Source organism: Haplochromis burtoni, unplaced genomic scaffold (genome assembly GCF_018398535.1).
Source record: "Haplochromis burtoni strain Fernald_Lab_line unplaced genomic scaffold, NCSU_Asbu1 Contig_278, whole genome shotgun sequence".
NCBI lineage: Eukaryota > Metazoa > Chordata > Actinopteri > Cichliformes > Cichlidae > Haplochromis > Haplochromis burtoni.
The window spans coordinates 43,474-58,125 of NW_024582639.1; the positions used below are offsets into that span (position 1 = coordinate 43,474).

The 14,652-nt window shown below is 38.8% G+C and overlaps 1 protein-coding gene and 1 long non-coding RNA gene across 6 annotated transcripts in view; both read right to left on the minus strand.

Annotated features, from left to right (window-relative positions):
* The window catches only part of LOC121815703 (alpha-N-acetylgalactosaminide alpha-2,6-sialyltransferase 1-like), a gene marked incomplete at its 3' end in the record, with an annotated part of 13,823 nt that extends 6,597 nt beyond the window's left edge, over positions 1–7,226 (minus strand). Inside the window, exons 1-7 of the mRNA XM_042227732.1 lie at positions 6,952–7,226; positions 6,518–6,794; positions 6,193–6,350; positions 4,865–5,032; positions 1,391–1,529; positions 1,198–1,301; positions 452–535 (exon numbers count right to left, since the gene is read on the minus strand). Coding sequence (XP_042083666.1) covers positions 452–535; positions 1,198–1,301; positions 1,391–1,529; positions 4,865–5,032; positions 6,193–6,350; positions 6,518–6,794; positions 6,952–7,049 — 1,028 coding nt within the window. The remainder of the gene's footprint in view (positions 1–451; positions 536–1,197; positions 1,302–1,390; positions 1,530–4,864; positions 5,033–6,192; positions 6,351–6,517; positions 6,795–6,951) is intronic.
* Positions 7,227–10,373: 3,147 nt separating this feature from the next.
* Positions 10,374–14,342, minus strand: LOC121815702. Of its 5 annotated transcripts, none has more exons than XR_006055300.1 (5): positions 14,065–14,342; positions 12,899–12,990; positions 12,013–12,170; positions 11,529–11,583; positions 10,374–10,602 (listed from the first exon to the last, which is right to left on the minus strand). It is a non-coding gene; the product is annotated as an uncharacterized LOC121815702 (long non-coding RNA). The 5 variants fall into 5 exon arrangements; XR_006055298.1 differs by having other exon boundaries at positions 10,374–10,605; XR_006055299.1 differs by having other exon boundaries at positions 11,529–11,586.
* Positions 14,343–14,652: the final 310 nt, after the last annotated feature.

Below are 14,652 nucleotides of genomic sequence, written 5' to 3' on the forward strand. Positions count from 1 at the left end.
CACAGTTATTCCAGTGATGTTTTGCTTGTTTCTCATTCTTATTGTTCATTTCTAATAGGAATCCCAACTGTATGGTTGAATTAGCTAACAAGGTTGCATTCCTGGGGTAGAGCTGAACACAAACGGTGTGGCAGCGTGTGTGGAGTTTCTGAGGAGTGCGGCTGAAGAGGAGTGCGTGTGTGCGGAGGAGCTGTGGCGGTGACTGTGTGGAAGAGGAAGCGTGTGTGTGGATCCCCCCCCCTTCTCTCCCTGGAGCCCTGGACCCCCCTCCCAACTCACTGTACATATATATAGCACTGAGGTGATCCCTGTTGTAAATAATAATCTCCTTTTGTTCTCAAAGAAAGAACTGTCTGCGCGTGAGTCCTCCAGTAGCCATGACAAGATTTTCTAACTATTCATAGTCCTTTTAACAAAAATACTATGTACACGGTGTTAATTGTAGGCTGACCTGTTCCGCACATATCGGAGGAAGTCCTGGTGCAGAACGTAGAAACGACTTTCATTGTATTGCCCTGAATAGTAGGTCCTTGGTCTGGTGAGGTTAGAAGACAAAATATGGCACACTTGTTAGTCACATATATGCCACAGAAGATATTTTGATTTGTAAAAGACATTATATTAGAAAGATACATTTAAATCACATGTCACAAACATTTTATATGTATGCAGGTAAAGCTTCCATGTACACTCAAAATTTGCATTTGTGAAACAAATGGCAACTGGTTGAATTTAATTTGTTAAATTCATGTTTTTTTTCTCTTTCTTTTTTTCTTCTATATATTATGTTACAGTGTTGACCTAAGATAACAGACTTTGAATAAATTAATAGATTAAATATATATATTTGTATTGATTAATATTTTATTTTGTCCAATTGTTGTATAAATACTGTAAAGGATAATGTATGATAGTACAAATAATCTTAATAACTTTCTCCTCAGTGGCATCATTATGTGTCCCATAAAATAGAAATTGAAAAATAGAAGGTTATAGTGTTTATTTATTTACTGAAAAATAAACAAACATATGTGTTTGGGAGTACAAGACATTTACATCATGATTCAAAAAACAAAACAAAACGTAAACAAATACAGTTGGAGTCTTAATTCCTTAATGGGATAATTGCAACTTTTTGAAAGTGGTGAATACATTTCTTGATTAATTTTCTTTCTTTTTTTTGCATTTTATACTCACAGTTTATTGCGGTATGGGCCAGCAGAGACCTTTTCTCCTCTCAGAAGAGCCTTTAGCCACTGGAAATCCCTCATCCCCTCTGGAATCAACACATATTTTATACCCTGTCAAAAGGAAAAGGAGAGCCCTTATGTTTATTCTGTGCAGGGAAAATAAGTACGATACAACACTGTTGTCTTTGAAGTTTAAGTACCTCGTCATGAGGGGCAGATTTGTACCCGTACTTCTTGAGCAAGTAAAGTGATGTCGTGATGGAGTGGGCTGTGTGAACGTAAACCGATGTTTTGTTTCCTACATCTTCCTCATAACCCTTAGTGATGGCACCATTCATCCTGCCAGACAAGACAAGAATACATTTTATCAGTTGTTGCTAGCTAAAAGTGTAATACCAATGTCTAGGTGTTGACTACAAATATCTGCCATATATAAACTGCATGTGGGACAGTGAGCAATTTCATGTGAAGTATCATCATAAAGCAACTCTAATTCGAAACATGCTGGAACATTGTGTAAAGTGTATCAGATTGCAGTTATTTGCAAATCGGATAAACACACATATTATACACAATGGAACACAGAAAAAATGTACCATTTTAAGAAGAATATTACACTTTGATGGCACCAACACATCTGAAAAAGAGTTGTCCATATTTACCACTGTGCATCATCTGTCTGTATTCTAATAAACCTCCATAACTATTTGGGAACTGTGGTGTTCTGTGTCATCTCTATCCTATTCATCATTTTACATCTCAAAGTTATTTCAGTAATTGTAGGGTGTGGACTGAAGGCAGGCCAGTTCAGCAGGTGGAGAACTGTTGTTGAAATAGATGTAATAGTATGTCTTGCTGAAACATGTAAGGAATTCCTTAAGCACTGATAACCATAAACCATAAATAGATAGACATTGTGTTCTCATAGAGAGAAGAGAGAGAAAGACTATAATTTTTAAAAAGAGTTTTGTTAGGGAGTTTTTATTGTTTTATTTGATTATGCTTCAAATGTTATGTTATACTTATGTTCACATATTTCACCAGACACAGTTTTCTGTAGAAACAGGAAGCTGACCCTGTGACTCTGTGTCATTTACTGCAAGAGATCAGTACAGAAATACACATCCGCAGAAGTTGACTTGCATTATATTATTCTTAGAAATTGACTTGCAACACACACACTTTGTGACACACACACACACACACAGCTTACACACAGACAGCATCAGGACCTGCGTAACAGGAAATGTGATTATATTTGCATATTGACGATGTAACCTATAAAAATAAACGAATACTGCAGTTCGGTGTGTCTCTCTGTCTGAGATTCACCCGTGCCGCACGTTATCAATATCAAGTGTCTCAGTGTTGTTTATTCACCTGACTGTTTGTTAACTGTAAATCTCTGACAAATTTCAATTCCTTCTTGACCTTTCACTCTCTTGTTCTTTAACCTCCTAGGATCTGGCGTCCACATATGTGGACATATTTTGGGTTGTCTAGACCAAAATACTACATTTTGCTCTACAAGGGCCTGATATCCACTTACGAGGACATTATGCTGTTCTATTGAAAATTTAAAACAATCCTCATATGTGGATCTCATTTTTCTCAGAAACAAAAATCAGGTAAAAAAAAAATCAGGTAATTCTTTGTTTTTACATTCATCAGGTCCCAATCAGCCCAAACAGCAAAGAGAAATTAAAAATGGATGCTATGAAAGGGTTCGGGTCTTAGGAGGTTAAATGATTTTGGCCACCTGAGGGTCCAAACATCAAGCACAATATTGATTTGTGGCCTTCTCTCTTGTAGAGATTTCTCTAGACTGTGTGGATCTTTTTATGATATTATTCACAGTAAATACTGCAAATTGTAAACATTGTACTGTAAACCATCACCCCTAACTGGTCACAGTAGATGGATATTCTGTTAAATAGGACATTTTCCCTTCAGGAGGGGTCCTTGGCTTGTTCTCTGTATTATTTTAGCATCTTTACCTTACAATAAAAAGTGCCTTCAGATGATAGTTGGTATATGAAAAAATTAATCGAATTGAATTCAAATAATGACTAAATTATTTTTCTATATCAATGATGTAAGTCTAGGAACCTTTTATGTTTTTTTGTTGAGGAGCATTTTTCCTTAATCTGTAGACTTGGTGTTTTGTATGTTGTTGAACTGCTGTCCATCTTCTTCAAGATGCTCTTTTTATAACCAATTTTGTCACTGACTTGTTAGTTAGCTGAATGTTCAGCTAGGTGTTTTTGTTTTGTTTTGTTTGTTTTTTGTTTTTTTTTTGGGGGGGGGGGGGGGGTAGCCCTACTTAATTTTCCTTGTTTTTACCTGTTCCAACTTTTTGTAGTTAGAAAATAAACAAAAATGTTGTTTTTGTAGAATTTTATAAACATTTTGTTTCGATTTTTTTAAATCAATACAAGAGTTTCTTTGATACGAGATTTATATAGCCATAGACTATATATAAAGGTTGGACATCGAAAGAGTAAAGCCAGTACGGAAGTGAATGAATATGGAAGCCTCCATTCTTCGTGAATGACAGCAGTTGTACAGAAGTCTATGATAAAAAACAACCGTTAGGTCCCCTGCTGTCTAAATTCTACCTCTCACGAGTTTAAAGTGTTACTGAATACAAAATAAAGTTAATTTTGTAAATTATGGTATGAAAGTAGGGGTGGGTTTTGATGATCGATTTATCGATTAAAATCGATTCTAGCTTGGATAACGTGATATCGATTCATTAAAATCCTGAATCGACTTTTTAATATAAATTTAAACACCAGAATCTCAGGTTAAACCTCACAAAATTTCAACAACCACCAAACATGACCGAAGCAGCAAAAGAAGATCCAAACTAGCTTCACACTGACTTTTGCTGTTTTGCTTCCACCAGAAAATCACACTTCATGCACAGCTCTCTCTCTCTCACTCTCAGTATACTTCAAGTTTCTGTTTTCTGCATTATTCGCTTGCTTGTTACGCACAAGTCTACCGTTGTTTACAGCGCTGTCGGTCGCTGTTTTTTTTTATTTTACTTACTCATTTCTGCTGTTCAATACTGAACAAATTTAAACTTTTTAAAATTATGCAAAATTGCAAAACGCTTAGCTATGTCTCTAATAAACCTCTGTAACTTTGCTCTGCTTCACTCAGCAGCATCAGGTAATGTTCATATGTTGATTAATGGTTTTCTTTCATTTTTGATCTACTGCAGAATATTTTTATAAAATCCCAGGCCAGGAAAATCACCTTCATGTTTTTCTGTGTTTTATCATCAGCTACTTTGACACAAAGGCATCTGCTGTGATGCTTACACCTTTGATAAAGTCTCGCAAGTGTCAGCTTTCTTTTTATAGATATAAAAATATGGAAATGTACTGATGCATGATCTGAATTATAATATTTCTGACTGTCTGAGGCAAAATTTCCCCAATTTGAATCGAATCTTGAATCGAATCGAATCGAATCGTGGATCGATTTGGGACCTTGTGAATCAGAATCAAATAGATTCTAGAAATCAGTGACGATACCCAGCCCTATATGAAAGTCACAGAGAAAGATAAAGCAGGGTATGCTTTACACTGCTTTATCTTTTCTACACTGGGCCTAGTGCCTGTCGAACAAAGCCAAGAGGTTTGCTTGGGGTTTTTTTGTCTTACCGAAAAACGTAATCATGGCCATCGATCTCCACCCCCTTCTTTGAGCCGTTCAGGATTCCTCCAGTACCTACCACAGCACAGCGCACACAGCCATCACCACCTGGTTTTGGGAGAAGCAGTGGCTCTTTTGGCTTTGGAATCAGCTTCACTGAATCCATCACATCTGCAAACCAAAAGTTGCTGTATGAGTAGAAGAGGTTTGTTAGTTTGCTTTTTTTTTTTTTTGCCTGTCCCGTTTGGATCTTTAGCCATCAGAATTGTTGTCTGAAGGCCAAGAAAGATGCCAAGTGGATTTACTTTACCAAGTGGATCATCATGGCCTTGCCATATTGGTCCATTTGATTGACCTTTATTATAATTATGTATTTATTTTATTTTCGTTTTTTAAAGACGGGACAGACATGACTGGGGGATAGGACAGGGAGAAAGAATGAAAGAAAGAGAGGGAGAGAAAGAAAAATAGAGGGGAGAAGAGATGGTGAGAAAGGGGGGAAGAAAAAAAAGAAAAAAACAAAACACCTGGATCACCTGTATGGAGATAAAAAACCAGAAGAGAAAACAAACAACAAAGAGCAACATAATAAAAACAACACCATCACAATAAACTAGCTAACAATAGATAACAGTAGATACTTTTTTAATTTCACCTGTTGAGAATGAAAAAAGAAAACAAGCAGAAGAAAACGAGAGCAATAGAATAAACAACATCACGATGATATATGGGAATATAACTGTAAATACTAAATATTAAACATTATTGTGCAGCACGTAAGATCGACAGCGCACAGTGTGCTTTGAGGTAGGAGCCAAAAAGGGTGTAGTTTGTGTGTGTGAGCACCCGTGTGTACACCTGTGAGCATGAGCGCGCTTGTATTTAAAAGGTTCCTTCATGTAATGATCTGCTAGAGGGTGTGGGGAGCCACAGCCCCGTCCTCCAGGGCATGAAGCAGGTATGGAGGAGATCAAAACTCCAGACATCCAGAGGCCCCCAGAACACAAGAGACCAAGGAAGACCAACAGAGGGGCAGCCGCGCCACTGTCCCAGAAAGAGCTGAGGAGAGTCCCAGATGAGGGCTCACTCAGCAGCCGCGGAGCAGAAGCCAGGGGGAGTTGCAGTGACGCGCCCGTGAGCTCCGCCGGCAGCCAGCTGTGCCTGAGTGACCGAGCCCCAGGCCGAGAGGCCGGGGGCACCCCACCTCCGAAGTGGCCCGAGCGAGCCCCAGGCTCCAGGCCCCGATAAGCGGCCACCAAGGAGTGAGCCGGTGTGTACCTGGACGCCCATCCCCGGACACAAAGAACCACCAACGCACCGATGTCTGAGGGGTCCATATTTGTAGTTCATAAACCCAAAAGGACTGTTGAAATGTGAAAGCCGATTCCACTCGCTCATGTTAATGTTGTCTTTGTGCAGAAACAAACGTATGTTAGGAAGAAAAGCCTTCTTGAATTTCTCATCCTGAGAGTTTCGTAGAGACTGAGCACATGTCTGAAAATCATAAAAAAATATGAAATGATGAAACAAGTTAAAAATGAATGACTTGAAACAAATCAGGAAACAGCAAAAGCAATATGTCTGATATGACTATGCTGGCTCACATCCATAAAGTTAATACATTTGACTGTTTTTACTATATCTTGTCTTAACATGCTTACTGGTCGTCTATGTTGAGTATCTTTGCTGTAAACATCTTCAAAATCCCACTGAGGAAGCTTCTTGAAGTCTTTTTTGTAGAGGAGAGCCATGGGGGTCTCAGCTACAATGCGTTGTGTTGTGTTGTTTTTTGCTGAATCTGCTATTTTTGCTTCAAGTCTTCTGCTAAAGTCAGGATGTGGTGGTCCTGATTTTAATTTTCTTTTCCAGTATGCCCTGTACCTCTCAAGCACAAAGTCTTCCGATTCACTGTCATCTATTTCTATGAAGGTTGACCAGCTGAATCAAAAGGGAAACAGAAGCAACATAAGATCATTAGTGAGACAAGTGTGTGTTTCTTTGAAAAACTTTACAGAAATAAAAAAATAATTTACCAGTAAACAGATTAAATCAATCATAGGTTTTTCATGAGTCAACATGGAAAAACACAACCCACCTGATGCTTTTTATCCTATTGTCTAATAAATTCAAAATAATCAAGATACACGATGACAAAAAAAGCAAAGAAAAAGACTTTAAAATTAACTCTGCCATCTCTGGTTTGTGGAGTTGTTGCTGTTCAGTTAAGCTCAAAAACTATCTGCTCTCCCTGCTGAGAGCTGCTCACAGGTGGAAGAGCCACCCAACACCTTGGCACTGATGCAGCAGGGCAGGACTATAGCACAACTGCCATAGAAAGAGCAATACAAAATCCAAAGCAAACAAATTCATTCAGAAGCAGACACACCCATACACAAAATGTCATCAGACGTTTGTGCCTTTATCACACAACAAAGGGATAAACATGCACAAGAACATTTTAATTCCCTGGTCACGCCAGCCTGCATTCCAAGCACCCTGGCAAACTACTAACACAAAGTTGTTTTCCATGAATGTGTGAATGTTAGATAGAAAAGACTTAAGCATAAAAAATGCTTCCATGAATGGATGAATAAAGAAAATTGTTTAAAGCGCTTTGAGTACTCAGGTTGTGTATTATGTAACACCGGTCTGTTTACCTTTTGGCAAGGGCGATCATGACTCAAGAGTTGGGAGTTCACCTTGTAATCAGAAGGTTGCATAAAGGAGGAGGAGCACCACTTCTGTGGCAGCGCTGACATGACTGAACTGTGATGTTTGATGTGTGTTGGCGCAGTAATAAATAGCTTGATCACAGCTCTTTCTGTGTTGCAGACTTTATTTAAAAAATTCCACGACACCCCCCCCCCCTCCCACTGTGAACATGAATTGAATATTCAGAAGACATTTGTTTAAATAGTTCTACAAATCTGAGCTGTTGGTGTGTCCTTGGATTGTGTGGTAATAATATTAGAGCCTGCAATCTTTCTTACTGAATCTCTACTATGAGTCATGTTACCTGAGATTAATTCTATGTTTACCTGTCAGCCTGGACGAATGTGCTGTGTGAAGGAAATTAAATTAAATCAGATCTGAACTGCGTACATTTAAGGAACCTGTTCATATTTAATTGAAATATGAACCAGTGATTTTTTGATTGCTGATTCCAAGAGAGTCTTTGTGGAAATCCTGTTTGGCTTTTTGTTATTTTAATTCTCTTCTCTGTTTTCCAGAACAGTTCTCCACAGTCGCTGTCCACATGGGTCAGTGGGACCAAGAAGCACTCTGCTAATGTGGGACTCTGACCAGCAACATCCAGCAAGACCCAGACAGCGTTTTCTATCTCCCAGCTGGAGGTTTTGTTTGTCTGTGACTGGAGAGTCAGATTTTTGTTGAGCTTCACACTTGCAGAGCTAAGTCAGTTTGCAGAGATCCCTCCCACCCTGGCTTTCTTATCTGAAACAGTAATATTTCAGTGACTGCTGCTTATACCACAGGTTAATACACGCTACTGATCCCTGATAGGAGAATCATCAATTTTGGCAACAAAGAAGCCTGGTGGATGTTTGTTTACAGTCTGATGATGGGACATCATGCTCTGCATCTTCAAAGTTTGCCTCCTCATTATTATTCATACCCAGTAATGTGAAGTATGCTCATATCTACTATAACTGAACCAACCTGGTGCTCTTCATTTATGGAGGCTGTTGAGTCTGAATGTTGGATGTTGTGTATCTCGTGTTCTCTGGGCTTTGTTGTCCTCAGTCTTTTTGCAGGATCAGAAAACAAAACCAGGAGGCGCGTAAATGTTTCTTCTCCATGATGTTTCTTCAAATGTTTCTTCTGGATGATGATAAGACTGTGACACGGGATGCCACCTTTGGTCTTGTGATGAAGCAAAGCTCAGGAAGAAGTGGGATTAAATGGTACCCACATGTGTGCTGCTGAGAAGGATGTACAGGGGCACCTGCAGCCAAATCCAAGCCTCAGGTTAGTTGTAGTTGCAGAACGCTATAGACTGAGACAGCTGAGGCATCAAATGTTTGATTAAACGGATGAAAAAGAGAAGTTTCTTCCCTATAATTATCACTTCTTAAAATCTGTAGCAACTTCAAGTCTGTCAGCGTGCTGAGCATGCTCAGAATGTGACAATATATTTTTGTTCAATATTTAATTTCTTTCAGTTGCAATTGTTAAATGAAAAAAATATATTCTTATAATTTAGCAAACTAATTTATCAAAAAAAATATACATATATCTGTATTAGTTTTAATGAGTAAAATGATTGACCAGGTATCCAGTCTGTCAGAATTGTTTTCAATATTTGGTTCAAAAACATGAGTGACAACAAAAATCCAACTAGGATTCTTGCATATGATGAATGAAGTCTGTCTTTGACTGTATTGTCCAGCTGATCCATCAAACCCCCAGCAGGTGAACCTTATTCATGACATAACACGGCAACAATGTAAAAAATGAAACAGCAACAGTCTAAATGTAAAGTGCATTCTAAAGTCCTCTTCAATAAATCATATGCAAAGAGTCATTCAGGACTGTAAAACGTGAACTACAGAACCCAGAGTCTTCATCATTAAATCTCTGGTTGCTTCATTTTTCTATCCTATATCAGACACTTTAAGGTTAGGTTAGGTAAACTTGCATTCTCATGGTGAGGCAAAGTGCTTTATGTGTGTGTGTGCGTGTCATGAACGGCTATAAAAGGCCTATAATTAAAGAACAAAGCGGGGTTTGAGTTCGAGTTGCGGCAGACTGTCACTACTTGTAAATGGAACGCAGCCTTCCTACGGCGGACAGCTAATAACAGGAATCGGACGCGGTCCACCCAAGTCCACAGCAACCACCATAGCAACCGCCTAGCATGACCTTAAAAACATATTCTGTCTTCATAACTATCAAAACGTGAAATGATTTGCAAAGTGTGAAAGTGTTACAGCTGCAGAGAGCTATGGCGGTATCTTTGGAAGCTGTTTACATAGCTAATAATATACGATGTAACCATGGAGACAGTCAGTCACGTGAGCTAGCGGTGCACGTTTACTACAGTGAATAAGGTGATTGCGTGCACAGCGTCCACACGCTGCAGAGGGTAAAGACATTACTTCAATATTGTTTTATATTGATATATATTTGCCTTCTGTTGACCATCACCTCAGGTTCACCATCACAGTTTCAGCAGACAGATGCACACTGTCTAAATATGAACACATTCAAAAACTCATGTCTCAGAAATAAGCACAGCTGTTCATGTTTGTCATTAGAGTTTTATTTGTAAGAAAATTATGAGCTTCATATTGTGCATCAAATAAAAGAACATTTCACAACTCTGAGTCAACAGAAACAGGAAACAGAAATGTCTCTAATGTAGACGTGTACAGTGTAGTGTAAGCATTAAAAGATCATAAAGGAAACACTAACATTTATGTGAAACTAATTGTAATAAAAAATGAGCAGGTGGTTTATAGATGTAAAAGAAAGAATCTGAAAACAACACTTTTTTGGTCTAAGTGATCAAAGTAGAAAACAGAACTGATGTTCAAGAACAAACCGTAGCTGCACTAATATTACACATCTCCATTGTTGTGGTGAACAGACATGTTGCTTTTAAAACCACATGCAGTGTGTGACCGTGACTGTTCACTGAGACCATGAACGCCACTTCGCTGAAGCCTTCGCCTTCTTCTTCTTCTTCTTCTAAATTGGAAGCAGAAGGAGCACGAGCTGCTTTGATCTACTGAAAGGAAAAAGCAGAACATCTGAGCTGAAATCATTAAGACAGGAACAAATTCAATGCAGTGTCTCAGGTGGCTTAGCCTGTTACAACTGTTGATACAAGCTAAATACGGTTAACACACAGTGTCAGGGAGCTCCAGTGTGGGAACTAGTGGCTTTAGGTTTGTAGTCATTTAACTTTCATCCATTCATTCATTTAATTCAGGAGGAAGAAATGCCAGGTTGGTGCAGGCTGGTTACATGCATTTGGTCCCATGCTGTCTTTAACTAAATGACTTGGTTCACTTTATGGCTGGGCTGTATGTGGGGTTATATCATGTTATTTGGGCAGGAGTTCCTGTCCCCTGTTAGACTTAGAAAGTTTCTCCATAAGTAGAGTTTCTAACTCTTCTAGCACATCTGTGGCTGACAGCTTTTTGGTGGCTCTTTTTACCCCACACTGGTTGTGAGTGTGTAAATAGCCCCACTAGTTCTTTTGGGTTGCAGTTAACTTGGGAGGAAGAGGTAGGTCTGCCATGACTAGATGAATAACAATTATCTGGGATACATAAATTTCATAATGCATGCATGTATCTCTATAAACCTGCCTGAGGGCTGCCATTTTTACATTCAGTTATTTCTTTGTTGAATCTAAATAATGAATGTGTTACAGTTAAACTGACACTGATCAGTGTAAATGGCTCATTGGGACACAGAAACCTTTAAATTAAACCTGATATCGAGTGTCAAACAATATCAAAGCTGTAAAAGCTGTTTACAGTCAGAATTTATAAAACTATGATTGTAAATAAATTCAAACAAGTGAGCTTTTCTCTTTGTGCTGAATATCAACACTGTGGTTTCTTAGACTGTAAGCTTTACTTTAGTGCAACCAGTTGCAGAAGCTGCCACTCCAAATGTCTTTTGATAACAAGAAAAAAATACCTTTTCAGTACACGGCCTGAAGTTCTTCTCCGACATCTTCTGCAATCGGCTTTGTCTGCTGGTTTGAAGACAATAAACCACAAAAAAGATGATTTAGTCACTTTGTCTGCGTCATGCAGCTCGAATGTGTCGTGTAACGATGTTGAATAGCCGTCGTTATCCCTCTGCTGTGTCAGTAGGATTGTACTGTACAGCATCTCATTGATATGTGAGGAATGCTAATGTAACACGATAACAGACTTACATCATTAAAACATAAAGGGCAGGAGATATTTAGATATTTTTATATTTATATTACATTTTATAGCTGACGGATATTACTAAATAGATAGAATTTACTAAATAGCTGGATGAACATGAAAAATATGTCTATAATAACAAATGACCATGAGAGCCAGTAGAATTAATTCAACTGGACACTCGAAAGACGTCCTTAAATGCTCTTTAAGTGGCAGAACAGATGAACAAACAGTTAATCGCTTACTTGAGATGAAATCTGCTCAGCTACTTTGAAAACAGCTTCTAACTGGTTCCTCCTTTAACAGGATGACTGCTCAGGGGTAAGGCCATCATGCAGTCCAGCAACCTTTATGGTTCTGCTTTGATTCACCAGGAACTATTAGGGAAACCTTCCAGCGCCTCCTGTGAAAGACACAGGCATAAACACACAAACATTTATTAACATGTTCCACAGTCTTCCAGTTTGATTTTCTCATCCTGTGGACAACAACGTACATGGATGCAGGTTTATTGTTAACTTTTGTAAGGTTTATTTAGTGAACATATCCAGCTGCAGCTCCACTGTGATCCTGAACTGGATAAGCACTTAAGAAAATGTGTCAATAAATGGACAAACATCAACTTACTATATTTATCCAAACAGACGGGACCAATAATGCTTCACTGAGTTAGAGACTTTAACAGAGTCTCTTCTATGTAAGAATGTCTCGTGCTGATATACCTGCAAACTTGACAACAAAGGTTTTTCAGACTGCATGTAGCTGTCCTCTATGTCAGCTCACACATTTACATTTATGTCACACTTATTTCTGCTTTCCCATTTTATAATTATTACTTACATTTTGATTAGATACCTTGAGTTTGTAAATGATCAGATTACATAATTGGAATACAATGTATCCAATTCAGGGTTGCAGGAGGATGAAGCCTATCCCAGCTGATACAGGACAAAGACAGGCTGCCAGTTTATTGCAGGGCTAACACAATATGTGTAACAGAAAATCCACTTAAATGTTTGATATTTCTTATAATAATCATAATTATGACTATTATTTAAAGGTTTCTTTATAAATACATTTTGATTTTTTATAACCTCTAAAATATAAACCTGAGCTGTTTCAGATTCTGACCTCTGACCTCACTGCAGCTCCCTCTTGGAAGTACGTCTGCTTCTTGTCTACCCCCAGTGTTGACCGCCTGCCCTTGATATCACGTACTGTACCTGAGGAACAAAAAAGGACAAACACTTGCCTTCATTTAAGAAGTACATTCATACAGAGGTAATCTATGGAAACACACTAGTTCAACCTTTGGGAGAAATCAGTTCCTGTGAAACATTTCTGTAAATGAACATCATGTGGAGAATGAATGAAATGAGTTCTTCAGGTGACTCAGCAGTCCCACACTGACAAATGAAATCTAGTTAAACTATTAAGCATATTTGCTCTTCTGAAATCTGTGTTAAACAACAACAAACATAAATTAGTAACAAAAATACAGCTGAGTAGAGGCTTTACAAACCACCAGCAGCCATAATGCTAAATTTTAATCTTCAAATGTTTCTGAGCCGTCTTCAACCTGCTTTTAACACATTAAAGTCCCACAGTCAATGCAGCCTGACTCAATCCTAGATGTTCAGCACACAGAGACACAGAGGTGCCGTTTAAAGTTTAGTGTTAACCTGAGTCACTGATCATTTGCAGTATTACAGAGTCTGGCAGTCTTTGCATGATGTCCACGTCACTGTAAGTTTCTAGCTGACTCTCAGGTGTGACAGGTGTGCCAGCAGGAAAGAGTAATAATAACCTGCATCCTGAGGTTTGTCATGCAGGATTAAAGGAGCCAGGCTTTGTTCACACAGCTAGGATTGTATTTTACACTGACCCTGGGTCAGTATAAGTATCATACAGTTTAAACGAAGCACTGAAACTTGCACATATTTATTACAGATGCACTGAAGCTAATCGAGATATTTGCTGTCAGTCTGTGGCTGCGATTAAACACTTTACTGGAAACTTTATTAACTAGTAACTTCATCAGTCATGACAGAAGCTAATATTTCTGTGCTAACATCGTTTAAACAGTAACAGCTTTACTCCAATATAAGCTAACGTTTACACCGTAACTTTAAGCTAGCACCATAAAGACGGTAAAACACGTAATAACATCTACAAATGCATCTTAAAGCTGTTATATTAGCACTCGGTGTATTACTAACATAACCACATTAACATTACTGACACTCGCTGACTTTTAATAGTCATTCTATAAATGCTGTCCGTTTAAATGGTCTTACCTGTACACACTGCATATCCACCGGATTCCAGCCAGAGTGGATTCTGGAGTCTTCCACGCTCCTGTTAGTGATCCTCCATCTGGATGGATGAGAACAACCTTCTGAACAATCTAGCAGGAGATGGCCCATATCTATGGGACTGATTTGTGCTAATAACGCCCATTGTATGGACTGATAACAGCCGAAGCGGGTGAATAAAGTCACCCAGTAGCTAGCTGTGCCATTACCCAGCATACATCACTCCCTCCGTAAATGCAATAAACGATACAAAAGTATCGTTCTACCTGTTTTTCAGGTAGTTGTTTACATTATATAATTTATTGTGTTCTGTATACGTCACTACAATGTGATTTGGAAAATGTCTAAATATACCGACAACAGGCACTTCCGCGGCAATCTCTTCAATCGGAGGACCCTTCACGTCAATTCCCGACGCGAGAGGGGTACCCTGCGCGTCCATAAGTGAAGCAGAGGGAGCCTGACCATGCGTCACACGTTTGACGAGTTGGGAGTGAGAACGTGTTGTCTGATCACCACCAGTAGTCTTGCCCAAGGACACAACGACTGTCCAAGCCGGGGCTCGAAACG